Source organism: Urocampus carinirostris, chromosome 8 (assembly GCF_059441175.1).
Source record: "Urocampus carinirostris isolate Australia breed hairy pipefish chromosome 8, RoL_Ucar_1.0, whole genome shotgun sequence".
Taxonomy (NCBI): domain Eukaryota; kingdom Metazoa; phylum Chordata; class Actinopteri; order Syngnathiformes; family Syngnathidae; genus Urocampus; species Urocampus carinirostris.
Genome location: NC_142356.1, coordinates 33,926,521 through 33,952,140, shown reverse-complemented (window position 1 = coordinate 33,952,140; position 25,620 = coordinate 33,926,521). Strand labels below are relative to the sequence as shown.

At 39.8% G+C, this 25,620-nt stretch overlaps 1 protein-coding gene across 2 annotated transcripts; it reads right to left on the bottom strand.

Moving 5' to 3' along the window:
- Nucleotides 1-562: 562 nt before the first annotated feature.
- Nucleotides 563-21,784, bottom strand: chrnb3a (cholinergic receptor nicotinic beta 3 subunit a). 2 transcript variants are annotated; one of them, XM_088342496.1, is made up of 8 exons: nucleotides 21,565-21,784; nucleotides 8,653-8,804; nucleotides 8,235-8,279; nucleotides 7,034-7,143; nucleotides 6,448-6,961; nucleotides 4,875-5,065; nucleotides 3,681-3,870; nucleotides 563-3,586 (listed from the first exon to the last, which is right to left on the bottom strand). In XM_088342496.1, exons 1-8 carry the CDS (start codon nucleotides 21,611-21,613, stop codon nucleotides 3,455-3,457), a joined length of 1,383 nt encoding a protein of 460 aa, XP_088198622.1. In that variant the 5' UTR covers nucleotides 21,614-21,784; the 3' UTR covers nucleotides 563-3,454. The 2 variants fall into 2 exon arrangements, with proteins under 2 accessions (XP_088198622.1, XP_088198621.1); XM_088342495.1 differs by lacking the exon at nucleotides 21,565-21,784 and having other exon boundaries at nucleotides 8,653-8,890.
- Between the last annotated feature and the right edge of the window lie 3,836 nt (nucleotides 21,785-25,620).

Genomic DNA, 25,620 nt, shown 5'->3' with positions numbered 1-25,620 from the left:
GATCCACATTCACGCTGGACTGGATGATGAGGTTTTTATTATTACAGTTTCTGCTGCAAATGGATGAGTCACAACATTAGCTTTTTCTGCTGGGTTTGATCTCTTTGATCTCTTTGTAGTACTCTGGTTAAACTGACAAAACCCCGCCTCCTGGTCACATGTTAGAAGCCAAAACCAAACCCCACCCCATACCAGCAGATGGCACTGTTGGACTCAGCATTGCAGGACATTTACCAAAAACTATACACATATTTTAGCAGGAATTTCAATAAAATAAAAGTTATTATTACACCCGTTACATAAACTTAAATTCCGCCTCAACAATGCTTGTGCAGCATGGCTATATTACACTTCTTTACAAACACGGAAAGGGCTTTATAGGTGCTGGGTAATAATGGAGTTTATTACGGATGACAAAAAAGAAAGATAGCACTGCATGTATAAAAAGCAGAACGTCAAATGGTGACTCAGTTTAATTATATTGATCCGAAACAGTGTATTCAATCTTTCAATCTAAGAAGACTTTTTTATTTATGTTGTTTTACTTATTTTAATTAATATTTGTTTTGCGTATTTTTCAGAGGATCCGTGTCAAAGTCGGTTGGAATCGATTTGTAAGTAGTTTTTTTGTAAAAAGCTAAATCTGGGTTCGGTTCGAGACCAGGTGGAAACATATGTTGGCCTGGAGAGGGATGGGTGCCACCAGGCTGTACCTGCCCAAGACAAACCACAGGAAATGGTGCTCCTACGACACTAGTGGTGATAGGGACCCAAGCAACAAACCGTTTAAGTATAAAATGATTTATGTTCATTTGGCAAATATTTGTAGGCATTTATTTAATTATACACTCATTTCAACATATTGTAGGATTCGTCTTCCATAACCTGTTGTTTGTTGGTGATATAATATAATAAATGAATAAAAATGAAATAATTGTTGACAAGAGGTGGATATCCTCTTCATCAATATCATTGCAAGCACAAACCTCACAGAAAATCATAATATTTATATCACATATCATATATACAATGTATCAATATAAACACTTACTTGGCATCAGGACAAAATATTTTAAAACCTGCGCAAAATGTATTTTCATATTATCAAGACAACATTATTATGGATGGGTTTCTAGTTTGATAAGTTGGACAAAATAAGTATTGTTCTACATATTACAAGCCCTTTGACAAGGAATGTGCTTTAGGAATCAATGATAGTTTCTCATCTGACAGGAGCTGTGTTATCAAAGTGTAAAATGTTTAATTTATATTTCATTAGTGCCATAATATCAGTTTGTTGAGGATACGTGCTAATAAATGCAGTAGAATTTGCTGCCGCTTGGCGGCCATTCAGTATCATTGCAGTCAAAAATTATTCATAGCTCGCAATTTAACAAAAATGTTATGGTAGGAACACTTTGAATTGTTTTTATATAAAGTTTATTGTTACTAACGAGTATAGCTGGAAGTTACTTTCTTATGCATGCTTTGTATTAGACAAGGAGATTATTTAAAATACTATCATGTGACTTTGATACGCTTTACAGGAAACGATAGTCAATAAATAGTTCTGTCTTACCTTTGACAAAATACTAATGCAGTTTCTTACTAAATCAAAGTTATTTTAGTGCAACGATTCTCACCGGGATGTAGGACGCCATGTTAATGAAGAGCAAAATACAGTATAGGTATTATGAGATGGACGGGAGATGCATTCAAAGACCAGATACCTAGTCGGAAAGAAAAACTTTGGCATTGTAGTTTGTCTTTCCGCATGTTCCAGATGTTTGACTTTTAAATTCGTCTTTGAAACAGATATTTTCAATAAAAATCACCTGATGAACACTGAGTATAAATAATATGACAGACATTATTGCATTATGCACTGCAAAAGAAACTCAATTTATGGAGGTCCGACCCTGCTATTGAAGCTGTGCTCGTGACGTCACGTGGCCTTCTCCGCCAATATGGGAGCCATTGCGGACAGCAAAATACAGTTGAGCGCACAGCAATTGAATAGGCAGTTGAGTTGAAACAAACACCCCCCAAAAAATACAAAACTGAAGAATATAACCACAACTTTTTACCAATTTACATTTTGGGCAAGCTTCTAGTCCTCATTTAGAATGTTATCCCATTTGAAAGACAGAAGACAGCTATGTTTATTTGCAGTCAAACGGAGGATGGCACTTCACTGGCAGGCTGGTAGCCCTCAAGTATTCTAGGATTTTGTTGTTAACAATTTACATTTAATCTATTTTCAAGCAATTTTATGGTAAGTACGTATGAGTCACGTAAAAGACACTCAATATAATAGGTTAGGTAATGCTAACTACCTACATTAGTTGCGACCATTGAATTGTTGGTTTTAGATCAGGGAATAGTGTAATTGTAACCTGTGCAGTCCTTTGAGACATCTTGTGATTAAGGCTATACAAATAAATGTGACTTGATTTGAGTTGACCATTTCTTACTTTGTAAATGAGCTGCTTTGATTGTGATTAACCAGATTATTCAAAGCAGTCATCTTCAGAATATCACATGTATTGAAAACTGTTATGTTCTCTACCATAAAAGTTATAACACCGAAATGAACTGCCATATTACCAATCGATAAAATAAGAAAGGAACATTGAAAAAAGTAACTGTCATTCAGCCAAAATAAATATTTTCAACATGCTCAAAAGTTATTTATACACAAGGTGCATATGCCCCATTCTATACTTCTCGATTACAACACCCCAACATTTAGATACAAAGACGTTTCAGTTAAGTTTACACGCCGTGCATTGGTCAGCAAAATGAAGCACAGTAACATGTACCAGCAATGAAGAACTGGTAATTATCCAGTCTTTTAAAAGCTTTTAGATCAGCACCGGTGTATGGGGATACTCCATTTACGATATAATGGTACCGATCGTGTGGACTGAAGTCAAGCAAACTGGATAATTTGTTTATATGTGTGAGTATGTCAGGTGGAAGAATTTAACGCTCGCTAGCTAGCATTGATCATGCTATTCTCTCTGCTTTTAATATCGGACACCTGCAAAGGAGATTGCATAGGATGTGTGTTTGTTATTTTGACTATTATTGCAGTGTTGTTGTTTGTTTGGCCTATGATGAACCGTTTGCGTAATTGTCACTTTTGGCCGATCATGTTGCTTTTCTTTGAAATCCACAGCCTTTGGGGTACACCCTTTGTACTTTCCACAGAATTTTGTAGCTAAGGGGACCTAATCAAAAGAAAGGGCTCAGGGGAGGGCCTGTAGAACTAGTTGGAATTTTTATGGGAAGTTTGGGCTTTACTCTTTTCCTCACAGGTTAAAAATCTATATATGATCTATATATGTCTTTTGTACTTTTTTAAGTGTCTATCAACCTTAAACCTTACTAAAGCTGCTAATTATAGTTTCATTGAATCCTGTCATCCAAAACAGCTGCATGTATAAGTTCATTAAGGTGAACTGAGGTACATCTGCAATGCCGGAGTAAAGATGAGGATGGTTCCCAATATGGACACAGTGAGGAAGGCCCACAGGAAGATCCGATCCAGCACCTGAGCCACAAACTTCCAGTCTTGGACAACCTTAATGAAAAACAAAAACACAAAGCCGTGCCACAATTATTAGCTAACAACAAGTGAGACCAGCCTGATGTAAAGAAATCCACTCTAGACACACCTCTCGGATGAAGTGCTCCTTTTTGATATGCCGACTGATGTAACGAACTGAATGTGTGGCCTTCTCCAGCATGGCCAGCCAGGCTTGAGTCTCCTCTTCCTTCCCCCTCACCTTTCCTGTCGCCCCCTTTCTTCTTATGCCTCTCCGAGGCTTCAGCTCAGGACTACGCTCGGTATCCGAGTAGTGGTATCTATAAGAAATGCAAGTACTGTGTTTATTCGTATCATTTGCACAATTTTTTACCTGAAAAGCGCTTTGGGAAGTCTTGACTTGAAAAGCGCTATATAAATGCAGATCATTTCATTTCAAGTGCATGCTTGTCTATAACACAAGGGCTGGGGCGACACGCCTAGATGTACAGTGGAACCTCTACATACAAACTTAATTCGTTCTAGGATCGTGCTCATAGCTTGAGTTGCTCATGTAACAAGCAAATTTAGCCGATATGAAATAATTTACACAACATCTCAAAAGGATCAAATTGGAATCTACAAAGCTAGAAAACACACCCTCCTGATGACTAAAAACACATTCAAATAGTTTTTAAACATTGTTAAGTTCAATAATAAAATAAATAAGATGATATCAACAAATAAAATGTGAGTTTATTATGAGTCGCCATAAAGGATGTGTGCGTGTGCTTTGACGGTGCGGAGTAGGGGTGGGATGCAGGAAGAGTGACTGCGCACAAATTTTGATGATACATAAGCACATACTCTACACTTGAAATTCAAGTTACTGTAACTTTAAATGAACTTGAGCACGCACAAAAATTAAGGGAGCAGGATTTTTGTTGAAAAACTTGTGTATTTAAATTAGCATGTGATTGTATACAGAGGTACTACTGTATTATTATATTACGGTATTCAAGCAACGATTTATCAGTCGAAGATATCGCTGACCACAATCGCAAAACATAAAATGCAGCCAAGACACATAGAGTGTATTATAGTAGCAATAGCCAACACACTAAAATACATAATTTTCGAGGCTTATCTAAGGAAATGGTATCTAATAATCAAATACGTCATCAGCAGACTTAGATGGTGCAATATCCGATAATTCCTATAATCTGCTGTGATGTACGGTGTTCCCAACTACTTTAAAGCCCCATGTCAAAGAAGCAGGGTTGTATAACACATGTGTGTGCTATACTCGAATAAATACTGTACGCTATATTCAGATATTTTGAACCTGTCAGTGTGTCCTCGCATACACAGCAGCTTGGGTAGCCTCTGCAGGAAGAGGGTCTTCACCCATGGGGCCATAGGGTGGTAGGTTGCAGAGGAGCGATGGTGGACATTGATGACAAAAACAGTGACAATAATAGAGAAGGTGACGAAGATCATGATGAACAGCAAGTATTCTCCGATTAATGGGATCACCTGTTACACAGAAAGATATGAATTATGTCTGAGATCATACTTTAATGTTCCTGTAAATTTTGTCTGTAAAAGATATACCCAAAGTAAATTGAATGTTGCTCTTGAACCGTTTGGAGAATATAGACGGTTTTAGTCTCGTTTGTAAGGTAGTACTCTGAAGTTTGGTCCCAAACTGAAATATTCACTGCAAGTGCTACTAACATTGAGTAATCTAAGTTGGAACACACATAAATAGAAGGTTTTTATTCTCACCTGATTTTTTTTTTTTGCCATTACATGCCTGCAAAAGAGTCTAACATGGGTATCTTAACTGGATAACAACTGGGACAATAACATGAAGTCATTTCTGGTCCAAGGTCAAATTTGACATTAAACATTGTATTTGAAGACAACCAGTGTACAGCGTTAAAACCTTTACAACTGTGTATTTTACTCCGGCCAATTTTTAGACATTGTGAAAGAGTTTTAAATGCTTGACTTCTTTTTCCAGAAGTGAAACACTGATTGTGCACACTTGCTCGTGATTCAAATATATCCCCCCAAAATTGCAGACATTTATGTTGGGAATTTCATGTGTAAATCATCGATTAAATTTATCACTATAGGCTTAAGATTTTTGAAGCCAAATTAGGTCATATCCGTTTTTTTTCAATATGGTAAATGGTCTGCATTTATATAGCGCTTGTCAAGTCAATGAAGACGTCCCAAAGCGCTTTACAATGTGCTTCACACTTACCCATTCACACACACACTCACACACCAATAGGGAGTCAGCCATGCAAGGCGCCTACCAGCTTATTGGGGGTATTAGGGATTCAGTGTCTTGCCCAAGGACACTTCGACATATAACACGGAGGAGCCGGGAATCGAACCTGCGACCCTTTGATCCCAATACAGGCATTCATAAGCTAAGGCAGGCTAAAGACCATGAAAAAAAAGCTTGCAATTGGCCAAGAGTGGTTTAAATTAAATGGTCAAAGATAATGGATTTTTCGTTTAAAAGTTCTCAATAGGACTCCATATTTTTACAATTACAAACTAAAGTTTTTGATTTCATTAAGTGTCGGCACATTTTGTGGATTTTTATTGCATTATATTATAATTGGATTGTACAGACACTTTTTCTTCAATGTAATACAAATTTAAAAATTTTAATTTATTAAATTTAAGCTGATTTTGATGTGGGGGAATTACATCATTTTTTTATCTGAATTTCAACAGCCCTCAAATACTGTACACAGAGACAGTATGTAGAAGTGTTGGTATTTCAATTGGCTGGCTGGCAAGATTCCAATGACTCAGAAATAGACAATGTCACCTCTATCCAGTTTTAAATCAAACTCAACAATTATGCAATAAATCTCAGTCTTCAAGTGTTTTACCTTTGAGGAAGAGGGGATGATTTCCTCTATGACCAGGAGAAAGACTGTAAGTGACACCAAGACAGATGTGGAAAGTGAAAGTTTCTCTCCTTCATCTGACGGTAAATAGAAGACCAGAACAGTCAAAAAGGACAGACCAAGGCAAGGAATGATGAGGAAGAGGGTGTAGAACAAGGGCAACCTCTTGAGGATGAAGGAATAAGTTACAAATGGGTACCAGTACACCCCGTCCCTCCTGCTTCCCTTCATTCCCGTCGCATTGAGGATTTCCCACTCGCCATTGTCAAAAAAATCCTTGCGGTCAACGTAATGATCCACCAAGACCAGATCAACCATGTTTCCGTCATACGTCCAGGAGCCGAACTTCATGGAGCAGTTTTGGCGGTCGAAAGGGAAGAAGGTGACATCCATGGTGCAGGAAGACTTGTAGCTAGCCGGTGGGGTCCATGTTATGGTGCCATCCCACCGAACGATGGCTTTAGTCATCAGGGAACCCTCAAAACGACCGTCAGCACTAGAAAAAGATTGGAAATATTTTATTTTTAAAGACAATATCTTGTTAAAAAAAAAAACTTCTGTCACTCACTTTTCATACAGTACAATGTCCGGCAGCCATAAAGTCTCTGATGGGACTCGGATGGATGCAATGCCGCCATATTCGTCTGGATTCCATTTCAACTTGACATCTACCCATTCCTTAAAAAACAAACATAAAAAAAACAGATTTCAGGCTAGTTTATTTTAAACTGACATTCCCACAAGAAAAAAAAGGAAAACATTGATAACATTTTATGTTACTTGTCCATGCGAATGCCATTAGCATGGGATCACTTACCACTTTGGATTTGAAGATTAAAGCGGCCTCAATTAGATGCAACCGAACATGTTTTTTTAAAACAGTGATTAAAAATGATTAACATTTCAAATAGTTGCGAATGCATATTGTAATTACTTATCAGCTCTAAATCTAATCAGGCTTAATGTTGTTTGAAAAAGTTTAAAAACAGCGCACCGATCAAATTTTGTGGTCCTTTTCCAGGACCATGTATATTGACTTCCGAACTGGTGGGTTTTATGGTCAATTTGTCACAGTTTTGCACTCTGGATTATGTTTTTTACTGTCTGCTCTCTGTCTCTCTCTCTCTTTCTCTCTCTCTCTCTGTGTCTCTCTCTCTCTCTCTGTCTCTCTTTCTTTCTCTCTCTTCTCTCTCTCTCTCTCTCTCTCTCTCTCTCTCTCTCTCTCTCTCTCTCTCTCTCTCTCTCTCTCTCTCTCTCTCTCTCTCTCTCTCCTCTGTTGCTTGCCCTTACCTTATTTAGTCACTTACTTCAGTCCTCTATTTTCCTCCTGACAGCTGTTGTCAATAGTCTTTATTTCCCTGCACTTTTTCCTCCTGTCTCGACTCTTCCGCTTTCTTTTTTCAGTACTCTGTCCTCTTAGTTCCTTGCTATTTCGCTGTCCCTCTCGTCAAGTTCCAAGCACCCATGTCGCACCTCTCTTTCAGTGCACTGAAACCCTGCCTGACCTTCCAGATTGCAGGTACCGTCTTGTTGCCTACCTTTCTGTTTATCAAACTTTGCCCTTATAAAGGAATACAGTTTTATGCAGTGAGCTTCCGCACCATCTGGAGTGAGGGATTCACACACGATTTGTTTCGTGCTTAAAATGGTAACATAAAATGGATCATTAATGGTTTTCTAGTATAGTTATTAAAATGTAATGTGACGCCCTAGAAATGCAGTAAATGCCTGAGCTGTAATGTGATTTTATAAAGTTAGCTGATGTGTACCTGAAAAAGCCAAACATTTGTAGTCATCAATTGGTTCTTCTCATCCTGTTGGAACAAAGAACACAAACACATTTTAAATGAACGGGCAAAGTTTATATACACTTGTGAAAATCATAATGTCATGTCTCTCTTGAGTTTCCAGTTATTTCACTTTTTCTGTTACCCCTAATAAAGTCATGAATGTTTTTTTTGACAAATCACCAATCACTCTATTAGAGAAAGTTGTAGAAATAACTGGAAACTCAAGAGAGCAATGGCATTATGATCTTCACAAGCGAATGTAAACTTTTGACCACAACTGTATCTTCTAAGCAGCAGGAGAACGGTACTATTGGAAGCTGAATCGTCAATTGTACCCTTTAAAGAAAACTGGGCAGAGAATGTCTTCTGACACTAATTTTGTGTGATGTATCCTTACCACATCCACCAGTTGTGAGATCTTAAGTCCAAAGCGCACAGTGATGGTGTCATTTGCATGATGCACAGGCCGCACCCACTTCTGATAACCTCGAAACAGGTTCCTCAATAAGGAATCCTCTAGCTCGGCAAGTGAGACAAAATCCTCTTGTGCTTGGAGAAGAAGAAAAACAAAATTACTGTAGTGTGATGTTAAAAAAATGGATCTTTCACACATTTATCCGTACGTCCACCCAACTCACAGCCTCTCAACCTGCTGCCGTTGGGGAAAAGACTGCGGAGTCTCAAAGCAGGAACCAGCAGGCTCAAGGACAGATTCTTCCATAAGGCTATCAGGACTATGAACTCAACTATCTACAAGCCCTAACCACTCCAACCCGTTTGCCTTCTGCCAAATCAATGCAAAACTGCTCTAATTGATTCAAGCTAAATTTCGCACATTTTTATTAAATGCCTTATATAATTCTATACTTTTTTCATATGCATACCTTGTTTTTTACTTTGTGAATCATTCGTCATTTATATTGTGCCTGATTTATTGCATGTTTTCACACAGGGAAGAGGAAGTAATTTAATATGTGCTGTATGTTGTGCATAGGGCATATTTGACAATAAAGTTGAAGTTGAGTTGAGTAGATATATGTGTAAAAAAAAAAAAAATTTCATCATAAAATATAATAATGATCCTATCTTAAAGAAATTACTTATAATGCATGCTGTTTATGGAATCGACATTTTCAGGCAGATAACAGGATCAAATGATGTCACAGTTATTGATACAATAAAATATTGTTAAAAACTGATTTGACAATTGGTCACATAGAGCAAAGCTAAAATTAACAACATTGCTATTTAAGTAAATGTTTCTAGGGTTTTAAATAGATGTTGTTAATCTTAACAAAAACAAAGACAAAAATCTGAATACAATAGTAATAATGTGAATATCTCATCTCATCTCATCTCATTAGCCGTACCGCTTATCCTCATTAGGGTCGCGGGGGGCTGGAGCCCATCCCAGCCATCTCCAGGCAGTGGGCAGGGGACACCCTGAACTGGTTGCCAGCCAATCGCAGGGCACACAGGGACAGACAACTCATTCGCTCATTCACACCTAGGGACAATTTGGACCGGCCAATTCACGTGAAATGCATGTTTTTGGAATGTGGGAGGAAACCGGAGTGCCCGGAGGAAACCCACGCAAGCACGGGGAGAACATACAAACTCCGCACAGGAAGTCTGGAGCTGGATTTGAACCCACGACAGGTTCCCATGACATGAACTGTGCCGCACAAGCGCTAACCACTGCGCTGCCGTGCTGCCTTAATGTGAATATTTCATGTCTATTTAATTTTTTATTATACTGCGAAAAAAAACGTTTTTTTAAAATCTAACTTATTTTGACTTGTTTTTTTCATATTTTTTTTTTACTTCTTTCTAGGGAAATAAGAAAGAAACACGTTTTTTGCTAGATTTTATTTAAAAAAAAAATAAAAGAAATGCATAAAATAGGATACATTTCTTAGTTCTTCGGCACTCATTATTTTTTAATTTTGAGCATTCTTTTACTCGGGTGGGTAAACCACGGCCCTCTATACTACTAACAACAGCAACAAAAAATGTTTTGGTGCCACTTAACTCCAGTGTCCCTTGGTGTTCCGATTTATCTTTTATAATGTATCATTTTATTTATCAAGATATTTATTAAATGTTGTGCAAAAAAACTTTTGTATTTTGAGTATTATAATGCATATAAATAAATTATGTGCTTAAAAAAGGGCCATAATGTGTTACTTTTCTTTTGATCTGAGTGTTTCAAAACCAATTTGATTAATTTCTAAACAAATATATAGGACTATGATTTTTTTCTTCATTTAGTGTCAGGTTATTGAATTAGAGATTGTTTAGATTTTTTTTTAAATCTGCCAATACAATCAACTATTTTTTCTTCTGCCAAATTTAATAATGAGGCCCACGACTCAAAATGTTTGCCAACCTCTGACCTAAATTACCTTAGTAATTTTTAAACAATTATATTATAAATATTTCTAAAAATTACAAAACAGTTCTGCCCTTTGTTATTAATTGAATTATTATTGTTCTCACTTTACTCGAGAAATAAGATAAAAATGTTAACATTTCAAACAGCTTTATGCTCTTTGGCTAAGATGATTTTTGCACTTTACAGCTTGTAGGTTCACGGTTCACGGATCCTTTAACCGCGTGGGCCGTCGGGGCACAATTGAGGACGCATCTCGGGACAGCGTTCTCCACTGTTGACGGTCCCTGGCCTGTTCTTGGGTCGTGGCAAAGTTGGCACCAGTCCATTCCTTAATGTTGCCAAGTTCTTTATTGGTCTTTCACTGCTCTTGCCTCCTTGGACTGTACCCTGAAACATTATCTTGGTCAGTCCAGATGATCTTGTCACGTGACCATACCACTGAAATTTCCGGCTGCGCACAGATGACAACAGCTCTTTGTAGGGTCCAATGTCCCCTCTGATGGTGTTGCGCACTGTTTCGTTTGTCACATGGGCTAAGTAGCTGATGCCTAGAAGTTTCCTGTAGCATCGCATCTTCAAGTGTTGAATTTTCTTTTCCAGTTTATCTGTGAGAGTCAATGTCTCACAAGCGTAGAGGAAGATGTAAGTAACCAGCGCTTGCATGATTCTGATCTTTGATTTCACTGCTAGGTTCTTGTCCCTCCAGATGGGTTTAAGTCTGTCAAGTGCGGCTGTGGTCTGACCTTTTCTGGCCATGATTTCTGACCCCTCTTCTGATATGACAGCTCCCAGATATTCATATTGGTTCTAGCGCCTTTTGTTTGATGGTGATATTTGTGGTTTTACCTTGGGAATTGTTGGGCATTACTTTTATTTTTTTCTGAGCTGATTTCCATTGCATACTGGGGTGATGCCTTGTCCAGGCAAATGAACAGATCTGAGTTCCTGTTCGTCTCCTGCCAATCTGGCAATATCATCAGCAAAATGGAGGTTAGTGATGTTGCGTCCCCCAATACTGACTGTACTTTCATGTTAATCTAGAGCTTGGGACATGATTCTCTCCAGGAAGATGTTGAATAAAGTTGGAAGTGAATGCACCCTTGTCTCAGACCGACTTGGGTTCAAAACCACGCTCCAATGGCACTGCACTGTTGGCATTGGCATACAGTTGTTTAATGGTGACTTAATGGTCTGAACTAGTATCTGGCCCATGTTGCACTTCCACATGGTTGTCCATAAAGCGGCTTGCCATACTCTGTCAAAAGCCATTCTAGAAATCAACAAAAACGCAATAGAGGTTTCTCTGCTGTTGTAGAAACCTCTCACATAGGATGCACAGAATAAAAATATCTTCTGTGGTGGTTCTTCTCTTTCTGAAACCTGCCTGTTCTTTGGCTACGATGTTTTTTAACCTGTGGTTTCAGCCTGGTACCATTTAGGATACAATACAATTCCATCCATTCATTTACCAACCACTTAGCCTCCCAAGGTGGTATTATAATGGCTTTTGTGTGCAAATTGATTGATCTGGAAAAAGTACGATGAAATTGTATCCATCGTACACAGCAGATATTATGCATCTCTATTAATATTTTAATTGTACTGTATTCTAAAATGCACTTGTTAAAGGTATGGCATAAATATCAACAGAAACATCAAATATATTGACAAGCTTATTCTATTTTTCATATTGGACTCCTGCAAATGAGATTGCATAGGATGCCAGTTTGTTACTTTTATAATAATAATATCTCACTGTTGTTCGTTGTTTTGATTTTAGGAACTGTTTACATCCTTGCCACTATCGGCAAATCAGTTTTTTTAATATTTCTATACCCTTTAGGGCAGATGTGTTTTTTAACCTAGGAGATTTAATAAAACAAAAGGGCTTAGGAAAGGGCTTTCAAAACAGGTTGGGATTTCTTATCTGAGGTTTGGGCCCTCCTTTGTTCTCCTTGCATGTTGAAAATCCATTGATGTATTCTAGCCTTATTTATCTACCTACTTGAGTATAAACTTGTCATATATACATCACTAAAGATGTATTTCTTTTAAAACACGCCTATGATATATTCATATCGTCCTTGGTATGAACATGGTGCAAGCAGTTCTGTTCTGGCACATTTTTCAAAATACTAGATAAAAAGAAACCAATGACTTTACTTCCTTCTTTATGTGTCATTTTACACATGTGTTTAGGAAGTGGCAATGACTGGTAAATGTTGCCTAACTGTCATATCCAACAGCTGGTCATGGCCGAATGGATGCCTCGATGCTCCCCAGGCATACAAAATCATTGAACCGATGTTATTGCCTAAGACAGGAGCGTTCCTAGTGGAGAAAACTCGAGTTGCTCAGGGAAGTCAGGCACGAGACATGACAGTCCTTCAGAAAGAACCTCAAGCTGCGCGAGTGATAGACTCTGAAGGGAGACTTCCCCCACTTTAGTAGATTTTGCAGATGTCAGCTCCAGCAGCTTAAATAAAGACTGACTGGACCAGGTCAGCCTGGTGGCTGACTGCTTAAAATGTAAGAGTCACTGGATTGTGCCTTTAATACAGGAGTGTCAGAGTAAAATGGAAAGTCAAGTCAAGTCATGTTTATTTGTATAGCCCTTAATCACAAATAGTCTAGAATCAAAACTTTGACTACAAGCCAAGGGAGGACTGTTAGAATGTTGACATTTTTTCAAATGCTGCATATAGTCTGCACATAGTCAACTTGTTTGACTCAGGGCCCACCATTCCACCCAAATGACAAGCTGTGGCCCAAATCAAGAAAAAATGTGACTTCTCAAAATTATCACATGATGGATTGTGCAAATTAAAGCATATAAAATACAATATAGTCACATTTAAAAAAAATAAAATAAAAAGACCAATTCAACCTCCAAATGTATTCCCATATAAGACTACATCGCAAATAATCTACCTATCAAAACTTTAAAATTGTCATGGCCAGCATGGTCGCCGCGGCGACCGGCGGGCCCCGCCCCCTAGACACCAGCTGAAGCAGATCAGCTAATTGCGTGTGTGCTACTTAAGGGTGGGTTGTGGGTTTTGCGGGTGCTGGCTCATTGCATTTTCTGTTTTGTATTTTCTGTCTGCATTTCCCGTTCTGTTTGCTCTGTCCTGTTTTGTTTGAGTCGGAAGAAACCTGTGTTTGCACGTTTTTTGTTAAAGCCTGTTTGTTCTGTCTTGTCCCTGAGTTTTAGACGACTTTTATTTTGGTAAATAAAAGTTTTGATCGTCAACGCAATTGAGTTCTCCCTTCCTGCCTCCGTTCTGGTCCGGTCTCCTCCCGTGACAGAATGAGCCAGCCAAGAAATGAACTCAGCGGACGATCCCCTCCAACTCCCACCTGCCTGTTCGACTCTCCCGCCTGCCTGTTCGACTCCCCTGCCTGCCTGTCCGACTCCCCTGCCTGCCTGTCCGACTCTCCTGCCTGCCTGTCCGACTCTCCTGCCTGCCTGTCCGACTCCGCTACCTGCCAGTCCGACTCCGCTGCCTGCCATTCCGACTCCGCTGCCTGCCAGTCCGACTCCGCTGCCTGCCAGTCCGACTTTGCTGCCTGCCAGTTCGACTCCGACTCCGCTGCCTGCCAGTCCGACTCCGACTCCGCTGCCTGCCAGTCCGACTCTGACTCCGCTGCCTGCCAGTTCGACTCCGACTCCGCTGCCTGCCAGTCTGACTCCCGTGTCTGCCAGTCCGACTCCCCTGCCTGCCAGTCCGACTCCCCTGCCTGTTCTGATTCTGCCTGTTCTGATTCTGCCTGTTCTGATTCCGACTCTCCTGTTTTGCCTGTCCTGATTCAGACTCTCTTGATTCCGCCTGTCCTGATTTCGACTCTCCTGATTCCGCCTGTCCTGATTTCGACTCTCCTGATTTCGCCTGTCCTGTTTGCCGGTTCTGATTCTGTTTGCCGGTCCTGATTTTGCCTGTCCTGTCCTGTTTGCCGGTCCTGATTCTGCCTGTCCTGTCCTGTTTGCCGGTCCTGATTCTGCCTGTCCTGTCCTGATTCTGCCTGTCCTGTTTGCAGGTCCTGATTCTGCCTGTCCTGTCTGAATCGCCTGTCCTGTTTGCCCGCCGGACCCCCCTGCTGAGTCCGGTCGTCCGACGCCGATGGCGCCTGCCTCTCCCCGTTCCTGCGTGTTTGGAGGAGGGAGCGGGGTTGCCCCAATCGAGAGCGTCGACCCCTTCCGACTCCGCTGCCGATCGTCCGACGTCGATGGCGCCTGCCTCTCCCCGTTCCTGCGTGTTCGGAGGAGGGAGCGGGGTTGCCCCAATCGAGATCGTCGACCCATTCCGACTCCGCTGCCGATCGCCTGTCCGACCCCCCTGCCGAGCGCCGATTCCGATCCGCCCGACGCTGATGGCGCCTGCCTCTCCCCGTTCCTGCGTGTTCGGAGGAGGGAGCGGGGTTGCACCAATCGAGAGCGTCGAACCATTCCGGGGTGCGAGGTAATATTTTTTTCTTTTTGGGACCTCAGGAGCTGTCCCTTAAAGGGGAGGCTCTGTCATGGCCAGCATGGTCGCCGTGGCGACCGGCTGACCCCGCCCCCTGGGCACCAGCTGAAGCAGATCAGCTAATTGCGTGTGTGCTACTTAAGGGTGGGTTGTGGGTTTTGCGGGTGCTGGCTCATTGCATTTTCTGTTTTGCATTTTCTGTCTGCATTTCCCGTTCTGTTTGCTCTGTCCTGTTTTGTTTGAGTCGGAAGAAACCTGTGTTTGCACGTTTTTTGTTAAAGCCTGTTTGTTCTGTCTTGTCCCTGAGTTTTGGACGACTTTTATTTTGGTAAATAAAAGTTTTGATCGTCAACGCAATTGAGTTCTCCCTTCCTGCCTCCTGCCTCCGTTCTGGTCCGGTCTCCTCCCGTGACAAAAATATCCTTATACTAAAATTATTATTTATTCATACCCAAAAATAATTTAAAATTGTGTCCCTAAACAACAGCAATTACTTAATTGAGTAAATAATACTGATCAATACACATTTTTTAGACCTTTTACTGAACGTTCAAACAGTGCTTTAATTTGTACACTGTTTTTGTAATTCATAATCATTTTCTTCGACTCCATCGTTGTTGCCACTGTTTTTCCCTTTCCCCTCCCCTTTTTACCAACTTTCCTGGGATCCATTATAATGGGCAGAAAAAGGAAATACAACAAACAAAATCACAATAAAATGAGTTGGGGTCCCTCTTACATACAATTGGGACAACACCGATTGACTGAACTGGAAAAAGAGATCAAGCAGAGCTTTAACGTCATTTAGTGTGTATAACTGACCCTGCGACCCACTTTTGGGTTCTAACCCACTAGTTGAGAAACACCGGCCAAGTGAATCTAATTGAATCCGCTGAAATACTCCGAAATGTATTGCGCTATTAAAAAAACAATACTTTGTTATGGTTTTTATGATAATATAGAAGTTTTAACAGGCACAATAAGGCAAATTTCCTTAATATAAAAATCCCCATAACACGAGCATAAATTAAAACAATTGCTAATTCTAGTTGCTAATATTGTGCTAGTCGGAACTACAACCCCTCAAGCTCATGAGAGCATCTGATATGTCAGCTTCTAAAGCATTGCTAACAGATAATCCATCCAGCCATTATCTGCACCGCTTATCCTCAGTAGGGTCGCGGGGGTGCTGCAGCCCATCCCAGCTATCTTCTGGGAGTAGGCAGGGGACACCCTGAACTGGTTGCCAGCCAGTTGCAGGTCACACAGGGACAGACAATTTTCTCGCTCAGTCACACTTAGGGACTATTTGAACCTGCCAATTAACCTGAACATGCACGCTTTTGGAATGTGGGAGGAAACCGGAGTGCCCGGAGGAAACCCACACAAGCACGGGGAGAACATGCAAACTCCACACAGGAGGTTCGATCTCATGACCTCAGAACTGTGCCGCACACGCGCTAACCACTGCGTCGCCATGCTGCCCCTGACAGATAATCGTTTCAGCTAAATATGTGCTTATAACTTAAAATAGGATAGATATATAATTGCAGTGTATTATGTGTATTCATTTGCAATTTTCAAGCCATCTTATGAATGCACCATTAGTAGTCTAGAATTTGTATTTTTAGAAAAGTGGTGCTAAATTCAATTAAAATAATGATGATGACATAAATTTACTATCAGTCTCTTGAATGACAACCTTTTTTTAAATGAAATTGGATTCAAATACAATTGCTAAAATATTTGAGCCTAAACAGCGCTTTCCTCATAGAAAGGTATTGTACTTGAAAAAAACACATGGTACCTGTATAACACACTAATGTATTGAGATACCCCCAGGGGCTGTAGACTGGGCTTGGATTTTGATGCATGCGCTGTAATAACAGCAAATATTTCAAAAACAACTGTTCACACCTCTACTTGTAAACAATAGCATTTTACTTGTTCACTGAAACACTTTCAGGATTGTATTTCTGGGAGATTGGCACCGCTGCCTCAGGTAAGTGCTGTTTAGTTTAAAAAGGTGTCATTTTTGCATGTATTATTATTCAGAGTTCCTTTTTTTGTCATTTACATGTCCAACTTATGTCAATTGTCACACTTCACTTTTTTTTTTTCGCAAATAGCTTTATTTTGACATACATATAACTATTGATCCATTTATTCTGTTTTTATTTGTGTCCACCTGCACAGGAGATTACATGAAATGCCATTTCGTTATTTTGGCTATTGACTATTGAGTGCACTGTTTACATGATTGTCATTATCGGACAATCATATTGCGGGTCTTACGCCTTTATGGCAGATCAGCTTTTTGAACCTAGGCGATTTAATACAAATATAGAGTTTAGAGAAGGACTTTTATAACCGGCTGAAATTTCTTATTTGAGATTGGGGCTCTCTCTTGTTCTCCTTGCAAGTTAAAAATCCATTAATGTCTTCCATACTTATTTTGAGTGTCTCCCAGAATATACAGGTATTTTATTTTGACAAACACAAGATACGAGGAGCATCAATAATTGTCGTGAATTTGCCTGGCACAGGACGCCACATTAATTCACCAAAACCAAAGCGCTCTAAATATTCAGCAGTGCAGTAACAAACAGTCATAAAAGGACAAGCTGTGCAGAGAGCTGATAAGCAAAGAGTGAGACGGATCCCATCCATTGCAGACTCCCACTGGTGTCAGACGACAAGAAAGGATTGGTCCTTTAAGAGGTTAACTGGGACAACAACAACGACAAAAAAAGCATTTTTCCCCACCATGAGAAACGGGGTGGATAAAAAAATGCAACATGCCGTGGACACCAACCCCTAATTTTCTGAACTGCTTATTTCGTGTATGCACCTAGCTACAGACTGCAAAAAAACTTCCCCTACTTCTAATACTACTCTAAAACCAATGGTATTCATCTTTTTTCTTATTTATTGATGCAAAATTGTATTTCCCGTAAATGCAAAAACATATTGTGACTTATTTGGGGGGTTTGGTTGCAGCTAAATGTTATTGCACTTCTTTTCATTGCACTATTGTTACAATGCACTATTATTTTTCATCCGCAAACATTGCAATATTATCATAACTTAGGCGAGTCTCTAAGCACTACGTTCGAAATATTTTGTTCTGGTTTTTATCCTAATAATTTTTAATCTTTTTGAGATCAATGACAATAAACATTATTGTATTCTATTCTCTATTCTATTCTCTTAGAACAATTAATAAGTATTTTCAAGGATCTTTTGACTTGATTTCAAATTAATGAATAGATAAGAATGAATGAATAATTACTAAAATAAAAATAACGTCGTAGGTGACTTTGTTTCACTTACTTGCTTGCTCTGTCAGTAAATAAACATGTTGTCAAGATCAGTGGTTATTGTATGATTAAACTAGGGGTGGGAAAATTATTTAGGTTCAAAACATTTGGAATAGGGGCCAGAATATGAAGGGAAAAAGGATTGCTTGTTTGCTTGTTTGCTTGATTGACGGATTGCTGGATTGCTGGCTTGCTTGATTGATTGGTTGATTGGTTGATTGGTTGGTTGGTTGGTTGGTTGGTTGGTTGGTTGGTTGGTTGGTTGGTTGGTTGGTTGGGTGGTCGGATGGATGGATGGATGGATGGATGGACAGATTGATTGATTTTATACAAAGTCTGGAATCCAATACCTCAGAAATACATGAGGAAAAAAAGACAATTTTCTCAATGAATATACAGTGGGTACTTGCAGACTTGCATGTTATCCATTCATCCATCACCTGTACCGCATCCTCAGTAGGTTTGCAGTCGCCATATTTGGGCAGTGGGCAAGGGACACCCTGAAGTGCAGGGCACACAGGGATAGACAACTTACTCGCTTATGCACACCTAGGGACAATTTAGACCAGCCAATGAACCTGACATTTATGTTTTTGGAATGTGGGAGGAAATCGGAGTGCCTGGAGGAAACCCACGCAAGCATGGGGAGAACATGCAAACTCCGCACAGGAAGGCTGGTAGCTCTATATGATCCCATGACCCCTGTACTTTGCTGCGGACACGCTAATGACTCATCTGCCGTGTCGCCCACTTGTATATTAAATTGAATTTCATATTAGTATAAAAGTAGACCAGTTCATCAAACTAGTTTTGAAATATTCAGAAAAAAATAAATTTTGTCCATGGTTTTAAGTGATGAATATGATCATATTCATTGAGAAACTCAAAATAAATCAGGACGAGCTCATACGTTTGTTTTGTGTGAATTCCAATGGACAGATTGAAATATAGACAGCAAATACAGAAAAAAATGCTTGATGATTTCTTTTTTTTTCTGAGACAGGGACCTTTTTAACATTTTCAATCACCTTCCTAACACAACTGTTTAAGTCATTTTAGGACTTTTGAGAAAAAATGCCTGTCTCAAGAAAATAATTGTCCATGTCCAAGATCATGTGTTAGGCAAAAAATATGTTTGTTTATTATCTGCAATACGACTAGTAAATAAACTTGGGCACTTGTGCAGATAATGCAGCTTTCTATGGAAAGCTTATTTAGGCAAAAATCTAAACATGGGCTCAAAAAGTGAGTTAAACACTTATTTATACACATTATCATTATATTTTACAATTTTTGTTCGGCAAAACGATTTAAAAAGGCAGAAGGCACAGTTTAGAGAACAAGACCAACATGTGCATCATGTGCATTTGTGCATTATTCAATCTCATCCTAAAATGATCAAATGTTTTATTCTAAAAGTCATCTCGGTGCATTCTGCAGATAAAAAAAAAACGCTGATATCAGTCTCGGATGGATTTCACTTCGTTGCATCAGGTCATGTAATTAGCAAATGTGCCTGCAGAACTTGAAAAAGTGCCAATTGTGGTTTAGATTTGAAAAACATAACTTAAGAAAGCAAATTGGTGTTCATGTTTGGTTGCTATGGAGACTGCATTCCCCTCACTGGGATTTATATATGTATGTGTGATTGAGCACTAAGGTGAAGGGCAGCTGATTGATTGGACCGCATTGAAAGGGGAAGTGATTCATTCTGTGGGGATAGATCATGAAACATACATGAGCTGTTTCGGTCCCAGTTAATTTCCACAATATGATGTACAAGTTGTAATTGTGATTGATTAAAACTGTATTTAGTGTTATTGTTATGAATAAATCATGTATGTAAAGACACTGATCATGTTGATGATTTATTATATCAGTTAGAAACAAATGCTACCATTTTAGAACACTTTTAGAAAATAGTTTCCATTATTTACACGTTTAAAATTTGTATGATATCCTAAAGACTCATTACTGTTAAGCTATTTTTGTAACCCGGTCTATGGCTACCCACTGGTCATTTGGGGGCTCCGTGATGTCATGAAGTTTCTCTCTGAAATCTGTTTCTTTCTCTTTCTGTCTCCTCTCCTTACTTGGTCAGTCACTTGCAGGTTCTTTTTCATCCTGTTGTCCCTTGTATAGATTTTGCTGCAGTTTTTCTTCCAATCACGACTACGCCTCCTTTTTAGTACTCGTCCCCTTGGTTCCTTGCTAGTTTGTCGTCTTTTTCATTACGTTACAAGTACCCATGACACAGCACTCTTGCCTATTTAGTGTACCGAATCCCTGCCTGACCTACCAGATTACAAGTACCGCCAGATGAACTTTTAGTCTGTAGATGACTCTGCTTGGACTTCCTGGATCACTAAACCTTTTCGCCTGTCTATTGGAGTAGGTTTGTCCCTAGTATTCTGGATACCCTTTGCATTACCGCGTTACCGTGTTAGAACCAACTCTTATAAATACCTAACGTTTTATTATACTAATCTGTGCTTCCAATGAATTAATTAATTAATTGTGCACTATCCCGAGTGACTTCATGACAATTTTGGTGAGCCCTGGTATGCAAAGTGTGTGTGTTTGCCACCTTGGACACTGCAACCATCTGGTGCTCTTTGTCGTGCCACAGGGAGATGAACCACCACTGAGAAGGAAATTAGATGAACAAACTGAGAGACCATTAAGTTTGTAAGCCCCGACAAGGATGTTTTTACCATGAGGTTATTCCTTTTTATCTTGTATACACTCTACTTTTTGATATAATTTATGAAGAACACGATTTAAGTTCAAAACAGTCAAAACCCCTTCAAAACCTTTTAGAATTTGTTTTGTTGGTATCCAAAAGAAAGAGAAAATATCTTGCTGCCTTTATTATGGAAATAATAACAAAAAAGCTTATTTCTAGATCACCATAAACTTGGCATTGTTTTGTGTCTTTGACTCTGTGATGTAAGGCGACTTTAAAAGTGTCAATATTAGGCAACGATTTTATCATCTTATATAGAGAGACATTTTCATATTTAAAAGTGATGCTGTCAATAACCACATCATATTCAACAAAACAATACAACACAGGCTTCCACAAGGTCAGTCACACCCACATTTACACGTTGTTTTTTATTGCTTACCTTTTCCAACTGTCAAAAAGGAAAACAGCACGACCAGGGGAAACTTCATCTTGCATTTGACAAATTGAAGTCTTCTTATGTCAAACCATTCTCCTGCCTCAACATTTACTTGAATCTGCTTTGCTCTGCTGCAAGAGGGGCACAGTGGCGGCGATGTTGTCCCCAGTGAGTCTGTCACTGAAGCCGGCGTTTTTTTTGCGAGTGAGTCGGCAGATGCTGAAGGAAGAGGCGAGAGATGGGAAATAAGAGAATGGCTGGCCCGCTCATGGACGGGGAGAGAAAGAGAGAGAGAGAGAGAGAGAGAGAGAGAGAGAGAGAGAGAGAGAGAGAGAGAGAGAGAGAGAGAGAGAGAGAGAAATTAAAGAGAAAGAGACAAAGAGGGAGTGACATATGGTCTTTGTCTCCTCCAGATAAAATAATTAAAAGAACTTGCATACACACACATGCAAGTATGCATTTTCTACCGGTGCATTACAATCATGTCATGAAAGGTCAATGCAATAATCCCTTTGTTTATCGCAGTTTACTTACCATTGTTTCAATACCTCGCGGATTTTTAGTGTGCATTTGTTTGCATTATGATTGGTTAAACAATAGCCCTGCCCCTTTTCTGAATGTGTTTACCTGTTCGGCAGTACTTTCTCATCTGTCAATTAGAATTTTCACTCAAAGCCATCATTATGTCGAAAAACACGCCTGTGGCTGGGAACGAAAGGCAGAGGAAGAGGTTTTCAATCATGACAAAATTGAACTTTTTGAAACACTAAACTCATTCAATGCCGGAACTTTCTCTCATTTATACCCATTTTTGCCATTTTGACCAATTCTTAAAGGCCTACAGAAAATTGAGATCTGCTGCAATAAAGGAATAGGACATATATAAAAAAAGCTTCAAACCTCATCTTATATTAGGCAAAGAGTATGTTTCTAGCTTTTGGCATTGTTTTGTAAACAACAGTTGAAAATTTCAAGAAAACTTCTGACCAACTAGCTTTTTGTGCATTTCAATCTGAATTTTCACTTCAGGGCCTTTTCTAATTTGGGATACCTCAATATCACAAACATTTTTTTTATTATCACATGGGCACCTTACTTGCAAAATAACATTTTATTGCAAGAACACATTGAATGTTCAGCAGTTTGCACACGGCAGTGGTGTGAGGTGGTCATTGTGGGAGGGTTGATGGAGGGGTGAAGATGGTGGTATCATGGTGGAGGGAGAAAGATCCGCATTAAGACTGAGCTGCAGCAGGCTAGCATGTAAAAAGTCCTGCCATTGGTGAAGCTAGTAATACTTTCTCCACTCTTCATGAGTCCCAAAGAGTCTGGCTTCCTATCTTGGATGTGGAGTGGCAGAAGATGCTGAGTATGACGATGAAATTGATGGCTGGTAGATTTTCTTTTATCTACCTTTGACCTGTATTTCTTCCAGAACCAGCATTCCACTTATTCAGTCTGTCCATGCAAGCAAATCCTGTTTTCCCCGGCCTCACATCATTTTCCACCAGAAAAAAAATATTAAGAACACATCAGTTCCCGTGATCGAGAACCCCTGCGTCACAAACAGCTTGTTCACTTACAGCTTAATAGATTACAGAAATGCAATTTGAAATTAAAATTTGTATTATCTGCAATCGAAGATATATCACAGTATATTATTTTGTGTTCAGTGGAAATGTTTAAATCTAAGCTTAAAACACACTTCTACTCTATAGCATATGAATAACCTATATTTTAGGTTGATAATATGTGTATCATTTGCCCTCATGTAGGTTTTAGATGAGGGGATGGTGTCATAATGATCTTTAGTTTGCAATAGTCTTTGATCTGTGCAGCCCTTTAAGACTCTTTGTGATTAAGGGCTATACAAATAAACATGACTTGACTTGACTATTTCAAGACATTTCTATGCAATTAAGACTAGAATGACTATTTGTTATTACTGCAGACTCCTAGCCTGAACACTTATCTGCAGTTTTCAACTACTATTACGTTTTTACACGCAATACTAAACGTGTGCTTACCTTCCACATTATTGCAGCCGCCTGACTGCATGATCGTCTGCACATCTCCATCTTTGATGAGCAAACCCAGGCACTATGCTGAGAATCGTTCAAACAATGGCTAGGGTCGACGTCAACTTTCACATAAACAAAGCCAAGATGTTTGAGTACCAGCATACATCCGACTCTGTGGAGATACTGGTATGCTTCGGAGGCGTTAAGATTTTCCATTGCTTTTCCATTGATCCAACGGAAAGTCTTACTGTACGTTACAGTCTGTAAAATCGACATATTGTCTTCCCATGCACGCAGTCTATCCAGGTGCAGGATCGTCATGCCACCTCTAGTCAAAGTAGAACATTTTACAGATCTGATGCCCTGTCTGACTCTCTCACAGTTGATACATCTAGTCAAGGAAGTCTGTACATCCCCGAAAAAGATGTTGATCATACTGCAATTGTCAACGCGGAAAGCCCACCAAGATGCTCTGGAAACATGATCCTTTTGGGTATGGGCCCTCCAGACACTGTCCTCCCAGACGAGATCTCATTGAACACTCATTAAGTGTCCTGCAATGATGAGTCCAACAGTGCCATCTCCTGGTATGGGTTAAGGTTTGGTTTGGCTTTTGACATGTGACCGGAAGGCGGGGTTGATTGGCAGTCTAACAGCGAGCTGTCAACAGTAAGATACGATTTCTTGGTGCTCCGAAAAAAAGTTAATTTTAAACATTAAAACCACAGTTGACAAATCTCTCAACATGCACAGTAATGTGATTGATGTTGTCAAGCTGTTTGGATTTATTTTTCTTTTGTTTCTGTCGCCTTTTATGTTCAGTAGCCTAGATGGTAAGGCGCCCGCTTTGAGACTGGGAGGTCGGTGGTTCGCGCCCCGGCCGAGTCATTCCTAAGACTTAAAAAGTGGTCGGCGGCGCCCTCTGTTGGCTGCGGCTGCATCGGCTCGCTACAACGGGTCAGGTGCAATCGACATTTCGTTCTGTGTACATTGTTACACAGAATGACAATACAAGGAAATTATTATTATATTATTATTATGTTAGTTTTGCCGGACGTTGCATGGTGTATATAAATGCTTTTTTGATCGATCAACTTTCAAGTCAATTCAAGTTACATTTATTTGTATAGCCCTTAATCACAAGAGGTCTCAAAGGGCTGAACAGGCTACAGACTATTGCAAGCTACAGACTATTATTAAAACATCCCCTGATCTTAAACCTACATGAGGGCAAGGAAAAACTTAAAAACCTCAGCATGAGGACAATTAAGAAACCTTAAAAAGGGAGTATGAGGTAATCCCCCTTCCAGGATGACCAAGCTGCAATAGATGTTGCAATACACATACATCGTCAACATGAAACATAGGTCATTCATAAGCATCCATCCATCCATCCATCCATTATCTGCACCGGTTATCCTCAGTAGGGTCGCAGGGGTGCTGTAGCCCATCCCAGCTATCTTTGGGCAGTGGGCAGGGGACACCCATACTGGTTGCCAGACAGTCGTAGGGCACACAGAGACAGACAACTCACTCGCTTATTCACACCTGGGGACAATTTGGACCGACCAATTAACCTGACAGGCATGTTTTTGGAATGTGGGAGGAAACCGGAGTGCCCTGGGGAAACCCACCCAAGCACGGGGAGAACATTCAAACTCCACACAGTAAGGTTCGATCTCATGAGCTCAGAACTGTGCTCATTCATAAGCAATAGAGTATATAAGTTTAAAGCCTAAATTCAAACAGTTCCACTGAATTTGCAGATCGAATCTCAGAGGGCAGAGCATTCCACTGCACCCGGGGCCCGAATGGAGAACACTCTTAAACCTGTGGATCTCTTCTTGGCTCTTGGGATCACTTGCAGACCAGCATTTTCTGAGCAACGGGGGAAATTAAATCTGAAATATAATGATGGGGCAAGTCCACACATTTTATATAATTATTTCATTTATTTATTATTTATTACATTTTTTAACCCCTAGGAGGCATTTAAAAATACACACTGTCCCGTTATGCTAAGTTTTGCCTGTATGTA

What these genes read in the sequence shown, in the direction of transcription:
- chrnb3a (XM_088342495.1), bottom strand. Translation starts at nt 8,868, where the DNA reads ATGTGTGAAAGATCCATTTTTTTAACATCACACTACAGTAATTTTGTT. An exon ending in GACATTGTACTGTATGAAAA is followed by an intron (nt 6,962 to 7,033) that starts GTGAGTGACAGA and finishes ATCTTTTTCTAG; the next exon opens with TGCTGACGGTCGTTTTGAGG. An exon ending in AGGAGCACTTCATCCGAGAG is followed by an intron (nt 3,587 to 3,680) that starts GTGTGTCTAGAG and finishes TTTTTCATTAAG; the next exon opens with GTTGTCCAAGACTGGAAGTT.